The sequence below is a fragment of the Topomyia yanbarensis genome, chromosome 3, assembly GCF_030247195.1.
Source record: "Topomyia yanbarensis strain Yona2022 chromosome 3, ASM3024719v1, whole genome shotgun sequence".
Classification (NCBI taxonomy): domain Eukaryota; kingdom Metazoa; phylum Arthropoda; class Insecta; order Diptera; family Culicidae; genus Topomyia; species Topomyia yanbarensis.
In genome coordinates this window covers 278,948,040-278,964,938 of record NC_080672.1, presented here as the reverse complement: position 1 = coordinate 278,964,938, position 16,899 = coordinate 278,948,040, and the positions used below count along the sequence as shown (strand labels likewise).

The following is a 16,899-nucleotide window of genomic DNA, read 5'->3' as shown; positions in this document are numbered from 1 at the left end:
AAGGGTCGTCGAATCTCTACAACTACCAGTCCAAACATTCTTCTGGGTGGACTCAACTACGGTACTTAGCTGGCTCAAATCACCACCCACAACTTGGACCACCTTCGTAGCAAACCGTGTTTCCAAAATTCAACAAGCAACGGTGAATTGTACCTGGCGACACGTAGCAGGCAAGGAAAATCCTGCCGACCATCTATCACGAGGAATGACAGCAGAGACACTCCTAGAATGTGTCAACTGGTGGCAGGGAACAACCTGGTTGCACCTTGATGACAACGAATGGCCCATACAATGTCCATTTGCAATCGAGGATCCTGAAGCATCCATTGAGGCGCGCAAAGTAAGTTGCACAGTAGCACCGGTGGAACCCGAACCATCCTTCATCGACCAGCTCGTCAGTAGATTCTCCCAATATCAACGAATGCTGCGGATCGTCGCATATTGTCTTAGATTTCCTAGAAACTGCCAACTCGCAAAGGAAAATCGACCAGAGAACACCTGCGTTACTGTAAACGAAACACAAGAAGCAGAAACAATTTTAATTAGACTCGTTCAGCAGCAATCATTTGTGGAAGAATGGCGGTTAATCGAAAAATCAATGCCAGTTTCCACGAAATCACGAATCAAATGGTTTCATCCCATGCTATCATCCCCTGAGCGCCTGATGCGCATTGGAGGAAGGATAAATCAATCCCAGCAACCCTACGACGCGAAACATCAAATCATCCTACCGTCATCTCATCATTTGTCAACTCTACTGGTAAGAAGTTATCATGAGCGACACCTTCATGCCGCTCCCCAGCTGCTAGTCAGCATTCTACGTCTCCGGTATTGGATTATAGGAGCCAGGAACTTGGCACGCAAAATTGTCCACAAGTGTGTTGTTTGTGTCAGAGCTCGTCCAAAACTAATCGAACAGTTCATGGCTGAACTACCAGCGAAACGCATCATCGCCTCTCGACCGTTTTCAGCAACTGGTGTTGACTACTGGGGTCCGATACTGTTACAGCCACCTCACCGTCGAGCCGCTGCGCGGAAGGCCTACGTAGCCGTTTTTATATGTTTTTGCACAAAGGCTGTGCACCTGGAACTGGTGGCAGACCTCAGCACTCAAAAATTCATACAAGCACTTAGACGTTTCGTTGCTCGTCGTGGATTGTGTTCCAACCTATACAGCGACAATGGTAGAAATTTTGTTGGAGCTGCTAACGAACTAAAAACTCTCATTCGCAGCAAAGAATATCAGCAAGCAATTTTCCAGGAGTGCAACGAAACCGGAATCAAATGGCACTTTAACCCACCTAAAGCTTCACATTTTGGCGGCTTATGGGAGGCTGCCATTCAATCGGCACAGAAACATTTTGTTCGAGTTTTGGGAAACCGTTCACTAGCTCATGACGACATGGAAACACTATTAGCGCAAATTGAATCCTGCCTCAATTCGAGACCAATCGTGCCTCTCAGTGACGATCCTTCGGACTACAACCCACTAACACCAGGACACTTCTTGACGGGGTCAGCATTGAAGGCCGTTCCTGATGTCGATCTGTCCACTGTGCCTTTCAATCGCCTAAGACAGTGGCAGCAGACTCAAAAAATCCTGCAGGATGTATGGAGAAGATGGCACACCGAGTATCTTTCAACTCTTCAGGCGAGAACGAAGTGGTGCAGTCCACCGGTACAGCTCGCCAAAAACCAGCTTGTTATCATCAAGGAGGAAAACTTGGCTCCCATGCGATGGCCAACTGGTAGGATTCACGAACTGCATCCTGGTCCGGATGGCATCACTAGAGTAGTTACACTACAAACACCACAAGGGAAATTTACTCGTCCTGTTGCGAAGCTTTGTTTACTTCCCGTCGTGTCATCGGATGAATCAAATGCAGCAGAAGCAGATCACCTGAAATAAAATACAAGGCCCTTTAAAAAAAGGGACAAGGTAAGCACCTGTCCAATATTCCATAAATCCTTTGAACCCGCTACCGGGTCTGTTTTATTCGCCAGAAATAATTGTCAGCAGAAACCGTCGAACTCGTGGCAGCCAATGAAATAAAATGCAGAAACGTCATGTTAGATGATCATCGATTTTGGCGCGAGGGACAAACCGTTCGTTTCATCGATTAGCAGATAGCGGATAGTTGGGATGTTCAAAAATATGTTTTCTGAAGGGGTCAGGATGTTCGCATACGAAGAAGAATCCAGCGCCTTCTAGTTGTCATCGTCACCAAAATTCGCCAATCATCGGCATTTCATCGACATCTTTACCAATGCCCAAAATTAGACCAGAGAGAAGGGTTTCCGGGACAACATGTTTCCGACTGAGCCACTATAAAAGGAGCAATGACAGCATTGGGCAACCTTCTTGCCCGACTGTTGAGTGAAACGTCAGTGTCCTCCTATGTCATAGAGAGTATTTTTCACAAAGTTTATATTAGAAGTGTTATAAGTTATTTTATTCTGAAGTTATATGAAGAATATGTAGTTAAGTGAAGAAAAGCTGAAATAAGAAAATTTAGTTTAACTTACCTGCTGTTTGAGCCGCCGTTCCTGCCGAAAGTCCATCATACCTGCACCGTCGTCACTTACCTGCATCCACCGTACCTGAAAAGGAAAAAGGGATTACTTACCTGTAAGTTCAACTCCACTGCTTTCGCTGATCGCCGTCAGATTTTTTCATATATCTTCGTTATGGTGCAATATTATTGAAAACTGATAAAACTTATCAATTTAGACTGTCATTGGCTACGTTTTCCATGCAATTGGACTATTGTAAATATTCTTGGAGAATTGTATTGAGCATTGGAAGGTAAAAATTGAACAGCTTCTAGCACTGCAAGGGAAGCACCTATCTTTATGAAAATAAACTTTTCTTGTTTCTTGATCTCACCGTTTCCAAGGAAAAAAAGTTTTGAAACCCTAAAAGCACTAGAAAAAAGTTGTGCATGAAAGGGTTAAAGAGGCAACGCAAACAACTCCCACTCGGGCTTCTAAAATGCAACGTTCATGAAAGAAAGCACAAGAAATCCGATACACTGAAGCTGAAGCATTGTCCTTGATCGTCGAATGCAATCTTACGAAAGCGAGTTATATAAAAATTCAGAAAGGTGCAAAAGTACGAAATGTTAATATATCGTCGCTGTTGTGCTATCTTATGACAAACGCCATTTTGGGGTAAACTGAGTTAGATATGCCACATTACTTGTTTGAAAAATTTCTACAAAGTGGCGTTTTCAGAATTTAGAAATTCTACTTGGTTACTTAGATATAGCTAGAAACATGATGAGAAATTGTGAGTTTTTTGCTTCAAATCACTATATCTAGGGATTGGCTCAAGTTATATTGAAGTTTTAGACGGTTTTATGTGTGAAAATGTCTGAGGAACACAATGGCATAAACATTTTCGAAAAAAAATTGTACGAGTTGTGAGAAAAACACAGTTTTAGTTTTGAATTGGAAATAAAAGATATTTGGCAACACTGTAATCAATAATAACAATTTTTCTAGATTCCCTGACTCATTTCCTTTAAAATGTATTTCACCGAATGTTTATAGACCATATGAACCCAAAGATATGAATAAAAGTTAAAAGGTGATGATTTTTTCTATGGAAAATTTTCCATGCACGATTATGACACGTCATACAAATGTTGTCATCAATACACGCCTATGACACGTGTGAGTGCGACTTTTGTTTACATTCATAGTAAAAACTCGCAATATAGTCAACCGATCTTCGTAATATTTGAGAGATTAATGCAGAATAGATAGAAGCATCAATTGTCTTCTTTGGATTATTTATACCATTTATAAGTTTCAAGGTATTCAATCTCAAACTTTAAAAATCGTTTTTCTCGAAATGTGTTAAATGGCGCTTGTCATAAGATAGCACAACAGCGACGATATACCCATCATACACTAAAGTTATCGCCGAGAAACAAAAATGTTACCCCGATGAATCATTCATAACTGTTACCGAGTGTTCTGTCGAAGTTGACTTACAGAAGCTTTTTGATCATACGTCAAACCGCATAGTAGAAGCAAACAGCGAAAACCTACAGTATTTCTCGGACGATGAACTCCTAAGGATCGAACTGACCGTAAAGTGGGGATTTGATGGCAGCGCTGATCATGCGGAATACAAGCAAACGTTTCAAGAGGAAGATGGTTCGAAAAGTGATGCAAATCTTTTCATGACTTTAATCGTTCCAATAGTAGCCGAATATAACGGAAAAGTGTTATTCCAAAATCCACGTCCATCGTCAACGCGCTACTGTCGACCGCTTCGAATACAGTTTGTAGTTGAATCTTTTGAAATTTCGATAAGGGAGCGGGTGTATTTCGAGCAGCAAATTGACAAATTACAACCAACGAAAATTTTAAAAAATGAGCATCTGATAAGGATTTCTTACAAAATGGTATTAACAATGGTTGACGGCAAAATATGTAACGCGTTAACTGCGACCAAGTCTTCACAAAAGTGCTATATTTGTCAAGCTACACCAAAAATGATGAACAACATTGCAAGTATTAAGAAGCTTGTTGTAAATACTGATGCATTTCAATTCGGGTTATCTACTCTACACGCCTGGATTAGATTCATGGAGTATTTTCTTCACGTTGCGTACCGTTTGGAAATCAAAACATGGCAGGCACGAGGCGTGAACCGCGAGAAGATGGTCGAACGAAAAAAGCGAATTCAGCATCAATTTAAAATTGGAACAAGCCTTATAATTGATAAACCGCGTTCGGGAGGATCAGGTACATCGAACGACGGAAATACGGCGCGTAAATTTTTCACCTTTGCCGAAAAAACTGCTGAGATTACTGGAATCGATGTGACCGTGCTGAAACGTTGCGGAAACATTCTTCAGGTGACGGCATCTGGACATAAAGTACATTGTAAGAAATTTGGGGAATACTCTATGGAAACTGCAAAGCAACTTGTGGCGTTATATCCGTGGTATTACATGCCGGCCAGCGTCCATAAAATTTTGATCCATGGAACGTTTCTGGTTCCAATCGGTCAGCTTTCTGAAGAAGCACAGGAGTCTCGGAACAAAGATCTTAGACGATACAGAAGTGAACACACGAGAAAATCATCACGAGTTCTAGCCAACGAGGATCTTTCTAAGCGATTACTGTTGTCTTCTGACCCCGTAGTGACAGGTATTCGAGAACTACCCAAAGCAACACTTAAATTGCTTTCAGCTGATGCGAAGGCTATGCTGATTTATGATGACGAAGGTAGCAATTCATCTGACAATGCCAGATCAGACGAGTCAGCTGAAGAAATTTATCGTTATCTTAATGAATTTTGTTTATGTTTATCACATTTTTAAATATTCAATATAGCACATATGATCGCCCCGATTACTAGCACTTTCATTTGTTCATAGCATCTTAGGATACTATCGGATTCAAACCATTCCTTCAGGATTTTGTAGGGGATTATGATAGTTTCAAAATAACAATATTTCAGCTGCATATTTTTGCAACTTTTTGAGAAAACTGGCTATGAAGTTTGATAATATTAGCTGTTACTCTCTCCAAAAACATAATATCGTCTTGCAATATTCAATAAAGTTGTACATTTTCGTAATATCTAAAACATTTTGGAACACATATTTGTGGAGAAATAAATACGACAAGAGTTATCATGGAAAAACCAATTTTGAAGGGGGTCCTAATGAAAACACCCCATAACATTGGAACGGCTATAGTTAGAGAATCAGTTCTTATGAAAGATTTGCTAAAAATAATATTCTCTACAACTTTGCTGAAGACTAAAACTGTCTATCTGCTACCAGCAAAAAGTTAGATTTCAGAAATGTCTCTACACTGTATTTTGGAACATGGCTGTCTACTTCCGAAAATCCGCCCTGGTAGCTCCAACAACTTTTCCGAAGTCACCAAAACACAAAATTTTATAGTTTTCCCGCTAAAAAATTAAAGGCATGAATTTACACATTTTGGCCACTGTGTGCGGCGATGGACAAAATTCCAACATCACAAATAAAATCACACCTTAATACTCATGTTAGTTACCATTTCCAATATTTTCCGTGCATCCTAATTGTAGAATTGTACCTTATCAGATACTCTGTGTCAGAAGTTAATTATGCTCTATACTCTTTGTCTGTTCATCTTGTTCCAAATCCAGTAGATTAACATGATGAAAAAATCGGCTCGTGTCCAAAGCGACCCTTCACCAGTTTCAACCAAATTTTCTTCTGAAGACGGCATGTAATTGTGTTTCTGAGCAAAGCCCTAATCCTGCATGATGTCCCGCAAGAAAAGCAATTCTAATTAAGCTGATGAGACTTAATGAAATCGAAACTTGGTTCGGCTTAGCAAGTGCAATTGCACTATGCTATATCTAGAGCTTTTTTTCATTACATCATATCTAACAGAAACGTCAAACGGAGAAAATCGCGTTCAAAAATTTCCTTGCAACTTTTAAAAATTTTTAACAATTAAAGCACACAGAAGGCTATTAAATCTGCTATCACCTCGGCATTTACTCCTTGCAGGATCGTATAAGCATATTACATGTTTTTCGCGAAAATAATAGGGAGATAATTGATAACTATTATTTTATTACATTTTGCCGATCACTTTTGCTATTATGCTCTTTTACATATGCGGTCTTGGCAACACCGTTTGTAGATGGTACATTTTACTGTGACGTTTTGAGAGACGGGCTTGTAGTTGTGATATATTTCATGTGCTGTATTGCAACCGAGAGTGTAGATATGAGGTTTGGCATTGGCAAAATATACTAACTACAGTCGACTTGGAGAAACAAAACATCACATCTACAAAATATTAGCAAAGCTTTGGTATACTATATGTGACATTTTGAATAAAGATTAAATTAACATATAAAGAGTTATCATTTTTGTCTATTATTTGTGGACGATAAAGAGTCAATGCTTAGCTTTTATTTGGCATAATAAACTCTGTTTGTTTACATTTGTTAGTTATTACGTTTTGAATAAACGGTATAGATATTTCCCCTAAAGGAGCAAAATTTAGGTAAAAACTATGTTTCTCTACTAAGGAGAAAATTGTACCACATGCGCGTTAAAGATACAAAACGCATCACTAAATTGGTTATGGCGTCTCACCAGCCAAGTGCTAAACCAAGTTTGGTCAGAAACACAATAGTGGGCCCTATTCTCACAGTCACGTCACCTAGTGACTAGAACAAAATTTTCTTCTAGTCACTAGGTGACGTGACTGTGAGAATGGGGCCCGTGTTTTAGTTTTTGGAGCTAGCGACAATCCGGCGCTAGCTTAGTCCTGTTATTGTCGTATTATGATGAGACGAAGTCGAAACGCAAATTCTATAACTAATTTAGTCGAAATTAATTATCATACAATTTTGTTGATTTAATTGTGAAATAATCCATTAAAATATTAAATTTTCTTAAGGGGGGAGTAAGGGCTTCAACGTGAAAAAAATGCCTATTTTTTAGAACTTTGCGTGAAGCGAATTGATCAAAACTTTTGTAGATTATAGTGTATCATATAAATAACATTCTGTAATTTTTCTATGTAAAAATATCGACTAGCGACTCGGTGAAGAAGCTTTTTGTAGAACGTCTCTGGAAAAACATGATTTGCGGTGTTACCTGCCATTCAAATACTGCTTAACCGATTTCTTTCAAACTTTGCATACAGATTCTATGTAAAAATTACCTAATCCCTACGTTGAGTTTTTGTGATAATTTTTCAATTAACGGGGTTTGTACTCAAAAAAGAAAAAAATGTTAGCGAAAAAGAAAGTTATTTAAAATACGTAAAAAACCACCTTGATTGAAAATTTATCTCGAAACCTCAACGTAGGGGTTAGGTAATTTTTACATAGAATCTGTATGCAAAGTTTGAAAAAAATCGGTTAAGCAGTATTTGAATGGCAGGTAACACCGCAAATCATGTTTTTCCAGAGACGTTCTACAAAAAGCTTCGTCACCGAGTCGCTAGTCGATATTTTTACATAGAAAAATTACAGAATGTTATTTAGATGATACACTATAATCTACAAAAGTTTTGATCAATTCGCTTCACGCAAAGTTCTAAAAAAAAATTTCAGGCTGAAACCTTCGCCCCTCCTTGAAAAACTGGTTTAATTTTAGAAGAATGTTTTCATGTGTTGTTTCAACTGACTGAAAAGAAGCAGTTAAGATAGGCACCATCTTCGATTGAAATATTTGTGCACACAAAATTTGTTAAATGACAAAATAATTGTGGGTACCTCTAAGATCAAATTTAACAAACTCACACGTTTAGCTAGTAAACAATTTTCTAGGTAACCTAACAAGATTAAGCATGACTCACAGCACAAACTGTGACTATAAATGGTTATATACAGACGAGAAATAATCTACTCACGTAATTTTGATATTTTATCGACATGACCCAAACATACGAAAAGTACAGTTATGAAAAAAAAATATTTTACCAAACTACAAACAACAAACAAGCAGTTCAAAGAATGCCAATCGAGTAAGCCACAAGCTAGCAATAAGCCATAACCATTACTTAGTCACAATAGAAATTATAAAGTTGTGAACCTTAGTCGAGGTTTCTCCGGCAGTCGATTGCTTCCGACTCGTTCCCGATAAGGCTGCGTTTGGGATACCTAGGGTAAAAGTTTTACACATATTTAATTAAAATAGAGCTTAGAAAATCAAACAGTTTGTAAAAGTGTGGTGGGTGTTGATGGTGAAGGACCGTATCGTAAGCTAGGGGTACAACTGAACTACAAGATTATAAAAAAAAAACAAAAAGAACAATATGCATCCAAAACAATAGTAAAATAATAGAATATATAATTGATTGTTCTCTTGTGGAGTAGGGTAATCAAATTTCTATAAACGGCAAAGTCCCTCAAAGCCATGTCCAAGCATGCGTCAAAATTGTTAGTAGGTTGTGAACAGCTTATAAACGTGGTTATGAAGTCAATATCTAAGAGAAGACATCACAATAGGGAGGGAAAGGGGGAGTGGTCGTCTGAATCTTCTTCAGCAAGAAAAAAAACTTTTTGTGACTTTTTTTTATAAATTCGGGTGAAGCGATTTAATCAAAATTTTTGTGTATTATAATGCATGATTTCAATAAGGAAATTGCTTACTGTTATTTTTTCAATGTTTATATATTTCATCCAAATAATTTCCTTATTGTAAATGCGAGATAAACGAGGTATGTTACATCCATTTTGCACTGCAATGTTGTTGAATAAGCTCCTTATAAATAACCCGCCCTACTAACATAAACCCCTATTCCTGAAACATCTATGAAAGTAGTATGGGTTCCCTGCACTTTCGCAAGTAGATGTTGAACTAATATTCCTTCCCTTCCTCGATGATTGTAAGGACGTGGCCAGGTGTACACTGTGATACTTGTTCCACTATGAAGAAAAAGCGTTAATCCCAAATGTTTTTTTTCTTGCGACACGATATAGTGGATATTTTGGTAAATTTTAGCTGATCATTGTACAGTCACCCACGATTTGTGCAATCGTATATGCTATGCTATGCTATGCAATAATGCATGATTTCAATAACATTCTGTGATTTTTTCATGCAAAAATATTGTGGAGCGACTCGGTGACGAAGCTTTTTGTAATACAACTCTGAAAAAAACACGATTTGTTAACCGCCATTCAAAAACTACTCAACCGATTCTTTTCAAATTTTGCATGCACATTGTATGTAAAAAATACCTATCTCCTACGTTGAGTTTTTGTAAAAAAAATTCAATTAAGGGTGCTTTTTACTCATTTGAAATAGAAATTGCGCACTTTCACGAAAAATTCCACCATTTTATGAGTTAAACACCCCCTTAATCGAAAAAATCCACGTAGGGGTTAGGTATTTTTTAGATACAATGTGTATGCAAAATTTGAAAAGAATCGGTTGAGTAGTTTTAGTTTAAGGGTGGCAGTTAACACAGCAAATCGTGTTTTTTTTCAGAGATGTTCTACAAAAAGCTTCGTCACCGAGTCGCTCGTCGATTTTTTTGCCTGAAAAAATCACAAAATGTAATTGAAATGATGCATTATAATACAGGAAAGTTTTGATTAATTCGCTTCACTCGAATTTGTAAAAAAATCGCAAAAGATGTATTTTTTCCTTGCTGAGACCCTTAACACCCCCCCCCCCCCCTGAAGAAGTTTCTTCAATAAATATTTCATAGGTAAACAGGATTCCATTATAAAAAAAATTAAAAAAATGACGGTCTGAATTGTCCCGCAGGGAGGTTCGAATTACCCTTACATTGAAAAAGGATGGGAAAACGCAGAGTTTTGCAAATCGTCACCTAGCTCTGTCATGGAGTGGTGCAAATGCACTTTTATGGCACCAAAATGTAGCTAAGGTTTCAAACTATTAATGGTCGGTGTTATGACCGGACTATGTGACATTGTATAGATTACGAAAAAAACGAGTTAAAAGTTTGAATCGCAACACCCTTTAGATTATAGTTCGAAATTTATTTTTTGCCATAACTCTTGTTTATTATAACAAATTTAAAATCTGGCAAAAGTAGAATGTAGCTGAAGAAACTCTTTATCCAATGCTATCATTATCTCATTTTTTAAGATATTACGACTTAGTCCGGTCTGATTTAACACCGACCAATTAGGACCTATGACCGATAAATTCTTTCACATCTATTCACCAAAAAGGGCTTAGGTAGGTCCGGCTTCCCCTACATACTGAAAAATTATTGCAAAGTGTTATACTGCCCATGATCGCATAGTTTTCCCATTTTTCTATGGGATATCTTAACCTTATGGGACTGATTTGCGATCATAGACAGCAATAGGCATGGAAAAACTTGTTCACTTGCGCGATTGTTGCTAGCTGTGGATCACCAAGTAACTAAAATTTTGTACTCACTGATTAACCATGAACAACGCACCAAGGAAGAAGTCGGAAAACTTCACAGTAGGTCACTAGATGGGCAAATTGCGAATGAACAGTGAAGCTTACAATTTTAAGAGCAGCGTCAAATATTCGCTTTTTTCCACTGTATTACTGTATTCGCAGCTAACATAATACATTACAACTGAAGAAAGCTTGCTTGTGAAGTGCGAGCGAACGGTTCGCGATGCGATTTTTCCCATGCTTGGACAGTATAGTGATGTAATAATCGAAAGAGAAAGTAAACAAAGCGAGGCTCTCAATGTTACTTACGTCTCAATCTAAATTTTCTCCAGTATTATTCATTAGATACATTTTCGTAAACCTACCTTCCCTTAGTACTTAAAAAAATCGGAGACACTTTGAAAAATCTCGATTATGCTGGTTTAATTGTAAAAAGTCTAAGATTAAAGCCGTGCTCTGCATCCTGTTGGTCCAAGCTGGGAGCCTGTGAACACGTTCTTAATGCAACGAATATATATTGTACTCCAGATCAGAAAAAAAAACCAAGTTCGCGGTAGGATATACAAATACACCTACAACTAGTAGTTACAGTGTGCCCATAATATACAATACGATCTTCATCTAATTAAAATCGAATTTTACTTTAGCAGTTCCCAAACTACCTGTTTCCGCAAATAAATTTTGTACTGAAAAATTATTTAATAAATTTGTCACAAACTGAAATTCGAATGAACAAAAACTATCACCAGGTTCAAACAAAAAAAGCGTCTAGTAAAGAGTGCAAAAGTGTGTGAAAGAACGAAAAGAGAAAATGAAAAGTAAAAGTGTTTTGTAAGCATACGAAGCTTTCAGGAGTGATATTGTTGTCAGTAGTTGCACACCTGGTTCGTCGGTGGCCGGGACAGTATACTGGTGCTGTGTCGTCTTCGGGTCAGATGGGACTGCATCCCCTGAAAAGAGATATCGCATGGGATTTGCGCGAATGTTTTTAGATATTCGAAATTGAAAGTACATTGACTATGATTCAGAGGATAATAAATGTGTGTTTGAATAATGAAAAAGTATATCAAGAGTGTAGAAACAGATGATCTACATTGCACAATCAAATTATCACTTTAAACAGTTACGGCCGTTGATACTTGATGATCGCTGTATCACTGTTTTCTGCTACAGCATTCGTTACTTTAAATTATTAGTATCACAAACAAACAAAACTGTTTGGATTCTAGTAACAACTACTTACATTAGTTTCAGACATTTGATCAACAACAAAATAAATACACGTGTCTCGCGTATTGCTTACCCTTGGCTTCTTGGCCGAAGCTTTTTTTATTTTGTTCAGATGAGACTCCACAAACCGAATGAACTCATTGCAGACATGCTTTTCGGATTGGATTGGTTTATCTTCAGTGTAAATGTCACAACGTTTCACAGTTCCATCCAAGATTTTCTTCATAGCTGGGTCCTCTCGTGGTAACAGATACATTCGATAGCGCCAATATTTCATGTTCTAGAAATTTAAACATAACGCGATTTAGTATTCAATAAAATACTTCACAGAACTAGAGCCTAACCTCGAGTAATTGAAAGTCTGTATCTCCACGAGTGCAAATATACTGATCCATATAGTTCCAGTTGAAGTTCTCTAACTTCTCTGTGGTGAATTTGACACCAGACACTTCGTACGTGTCGTGCTGAGGAGCATGGAACCGATAGGGGTATCCAACGTTAATCGGTGGGTACGGGTGCCTGAATAAAGCAACAATACAGTGTTTGAACATTACACTCACAATCTGACCTACCTTGGTCGATATCTAGTAACAGTAATAGTTGATCCGCTCAGGGAAATCTTATGAAAAATTCTTCCAATCGACAACAAATACTCTTGCGATTGTTCCTGCGGAGCACGTATCCTGAGAACGGAACTAGACTGGTAGGAGCTTTGCAACTGACCTCCGCAACAAGGGGCCTTTTGTGGATTTGGCGATGGCGTGTCCGGTAGCACAATCAACTGGAAGCCCTTGAAATCGAGTGATACAAAGTAAAAGTTTAGCTTTTTACTTAGAAATATTTCGGATTGATTCGATCAATATGTGATTTACACATTGAACTATTATAATAAACATAGAGCTTATGTGACCGGTAGTAGCATTTACCTGTGCTAATCGTTGTGAAACAAGTTCTTTGAACACTTCATCCGTCGAGAGGGGTTTCTTGTAAATTGCTCGATTCTGTGCAAAGTCAGCGTTCACATCGTCCGGCAATAGCGTGTAGTCCGACACGACATAGTCGTTGTGCAGCGAGCGTTTATCCGGAAAGTAATCCGTTGTTATTGGCAGGCATGCCGGTATGGTTAGCGATTTCCAGTCGACGCCTGGCGCATGTAGTTTTGAAATATACAACAGTTAGCTGTTTGGTTGTCAATAAAGCCAATAAAGTTAGTTGCTCTAATGAATGTTTAAGTGATACACAAGCAATACAAGCGCTAAATTTTGTTAGTCTACACTACGCATGCCAGTTCACATGCACATGCGCCATAGTCATTAGTTTTTTGAATCATACCTAACTAACAACCTATTATGACGAGCATAACTACCGAATACCAAACTACTAATGTTATGAACAATCGGATTTATTAGTATGCCATTCGTTAGTTAGCATTGCAAACACATAACAATGAATATTTCATGTTAGAACACATACCAACCTACTAACATTAATCTCTAACATGTATTTCATACAATTTAAATTAACTCATTTCACTAAGTCATATTAGTCGTATATAAATTCGAGCAGATGAGTTGTTGGCTCACCAAGTCGAAACAAATACATTATTTGGATGATGATGTTTTTCAGAATTCGTTTTTAAGGTGAAGCGATTCTTGGATAACAGCAAAGCCTCAGTTTTGTTCGTGTTATATATTGGAGATACTACGAACACCTACGTATCTTCCAGTAAACAGCTAATAGAATTTTTAGCCACATATTTCTTTTATTGTAAAAATAATATTAAAAATAGTTAAAAATTTACAAAAATAATCAAAATACCACGGAATAAAACTATTTGTTCGCTTGTGCTATAGTATGCCTTTATACAGTGATACATTGATAAAGTTACAAAGTTATTTTATTTTGTGAAAACACGCAATGTTTTGATTATGAAGACAAGCCTAGAATAAGAAGACAAAATGATGACACCCATATTAGCTGATATTTTGCTACGCTGGATGCGACGTCCATAAATTGATGCAGCCCGAAGTGGCTAATGATACCGAAGCTCATTTACCTGCGCTCTCCAGTAACCAAAATATCAACTAGATCGGCATGAACCTTCGTTCGATACGATCACAAAATTTGATAGCTCCTGGTCTACTTAGGGGCCGTTCATATACCACGTGCACAAAAAACCCGAATTTTAAGGCAGTGCCTGATAACGCTTGCACATGGCTTCCCAACGCACTGAATTGGTTGGGTCGAAATCGAGCTTCGTAACAGCCAAAGCGACATCCAACTCGTTTGTGACGTTAGAGATATTAAAGCAGAGCGATGCAAAGAAGAGGAAGGGATTTCTATGTCTTTTAAAAGAAGGTATACCAAAAACTAAGCTAAGCTACGCTAAGCATGCCAAAATGAGACTGACTATAAGCTCTGACAAAATAAAGTACATGATTATTGACATCGAACCAGGTCGCCCGCACGGTGTTGGTTCTGAGATATAAATGGACGTGGTATGAGATTTTCAACCAGTTCTTATATCTTAGAAGACTAGTGACATGTGTATACGAAGATAGCCGTGAGATAAAAAATGGTTTGCGACTGTAAAAGGGATTTCCTACGATTTGCGTATTCAGCGGACGTTGCGTAGCCTACGGATTCTATGAATACTGCAGATCATTTAAAAATTAAAAAAAAAAACAAATAATAAATGACGTTATTTAGGTAAGAAAACGAAAATGTAGGAAATGAGGTGGAAAATCATAAAATCACGGAAGGAAATGTAGAATAAAGATGTTTTTTCAACAGCTGCGTCTGGTTTTGCACTTGCAAATGATTTCTTCGGTGTCCTCGTCATCGCCAGAGTGTGGAATTGAACTTGTGCATTGCGGCTAACGTGGTTGCTTAGCTATGCGACGATCACGTTTGCGCTTCGGAGCATTTTTTGGATTCCTTTTCCTTCTATTTATAATCATGTTTTTTAGATTGTCAACTTCAAAAACTCCTTAAATTATTATATTATTTTACGACGAGTACTTTCCTTACACACGCACGTAATGTTTTGAACGGAACCTTGAATTGTTTAGAGGCTGATCGAATACTGGCGCCTTCTTGTACAGAGGCAATTGCGTTCGTTATGTCCTCTTCACTTTATTTTTTGCACTATGGTTGTAAATTCGGATATCGAGTTCTCCAAGAAGGAAATTTAACAGAATAAGGCTGAATATGGACAAGAATGCGTTTCTCAAAAACTGCACAATTCAATAGAAATGTAATGATTCGGTAACATTTTTAAAAGATTTAAAGTGCTTCTGAAAGGTACTGCAATATTTAATCAAATATGCGAAATATCAGATATTTGGTCAAAACGATTTGTTTTTTCGAAAGCATGGTAATGAATATAATTTTTGGATAGTGAAAAATAACGATTAAAACCTGAAAATAGTTGATCGCAGAGTGTGCGGAGCTAGGACTCGAACCCAGGTGAGCTGCGCACAACTCTACCAACTACGCTACGCCTCTTTTCACAACCATTTAAAACATATTTTTATTTGAATATTTTTATTATAAGTTACTATATTGATAGAATATGATCTCAAATAACGGCTTGCGCGCAAGCGAGCAATCCATCAATGGAGGAATTGAATTTGCTATTTGACCTTAAGGTATCCTTAATGCACAGTTCCTCTTTGCCTGCGGAAAACAGATCGAGATAATAAAATAATAATAAGTTAAACGAGAGCAATTATGTGAACAAAATTGTCTCAGAGGCAGGATGAAAACCTGCACCGTTTGGATCCCCGGTCCAACGCACTAATTCTTATACTTATCTCTGAGATATTAAGTCCCTGGAAGAACACATGATCATCGCATTAATGATAACAATAGTTGTTCGACTCTTAAGTGAGATCACATGATAGCCTCGATTATCCGAGAAATGAAAAATTTAACCTAATAGCTTCGTTTCTTAAACAAAACCATAATCGTATTATCAAATTTAATGAATTGGAATTGTCTGATTGTGTTAATTATTTGAATCTGATATGCTATCGTTTTTTATGTGCCATCGGACTGTCCCAACAACTTATTTTGCAACCTTTGTGCATTAATTGCACACCTAACGGCTCACCAGTGCTTTATGGCCGCACCTAGGACCGCGCACCCGGCTTCCCATGAGCGTTATTGCGGCTCAGAGGCCGTTCTTTCATGTTACTACTACACACATGCATACATACCGGCATTCGTTCGTACATACATATCAACTGTTTGGCACAAGTTTGTTGCAAAGAGCGTGTAGTGTCATGTCATCTAGTCTGTCCAATTCTGTGGACAATCATCCTACCATCGCGTTGGAATCAACGTCATAGTGGAGAATTTCGTATTGAATCCGCTTCCATCTCTCAATAATCTTTTTGTCTCCTAGGTCCGAAGCGGATCAATCGACTATTAATGCGTACGGTGATAATGTTAGCAATGTCCTTTTTCGCAAATACTTTTTCCCACAACTATGCTGTTTCACATTCATCTTAAAACGGAATTTGATCATCCCTGTTCTAGTTAATGTTGGTAGTATATGGATCAGATAAATCTTCAATTTTTTCTATTATCATTATTCTCAAAAACATTGAAATCATTTGGAAGTTTTACAAAACTAATCTCAACCCATAAATAATTTAGAAATATTTATCCGTGAATCCCCATAAAGTTTACTCGAATCGAAAGTACATCTGGTTCGACACGAACAGGTCACACCGACCCGAAAAGGCTATTGGGGTCGTACACTAATTACGTA

General features: G+C 37.7%; 1 protein-coding gene across 4 annotated transcripts in view; it reads right to left on the bottom strand.

Moving 5' to 3' along the window:
• Positions 1–16,899, bottom strand: part of LOC131693915 (GATOR complex protein Iml1) — a 39,268-nt gene that overhangs the window by 13,303 nt on the left and 9,066 nt on the right. For 3 of the 4 annotated variants that reach the window (XM_058982184.1, XM_058982183.1, XM_058982182.1), the window contains 6 exons: positions 13,049–13,266; positions 12,695–12,912; positions 12,467–12,641; positions 12,196–12,402; positions 11,774–11,842; positions 8,577–8,644 (listed from right to left, as the gene is read on the bottom strand). In XM_058982184.1, coding sequence (XP_058838167.1) covers positions 8,577–8,644; positions 11,774–11,842; positions 12,196–12,402; positions 12,467–12,641; positions 12,695–12,912; positions 13,049–13,266 — 955 coding nt within the window. The remainder of the gene's footprint in view (positions 1–8,576; positions 8,645–11,773; positions 11,843–12,195; positions 12,403–12,466; positions 12,642–12,694; positions 12,913–13,048; positions 13,267–16,899) is intronic. The other variant, XM_058982185.1, reaches the window with a different exon arrangement.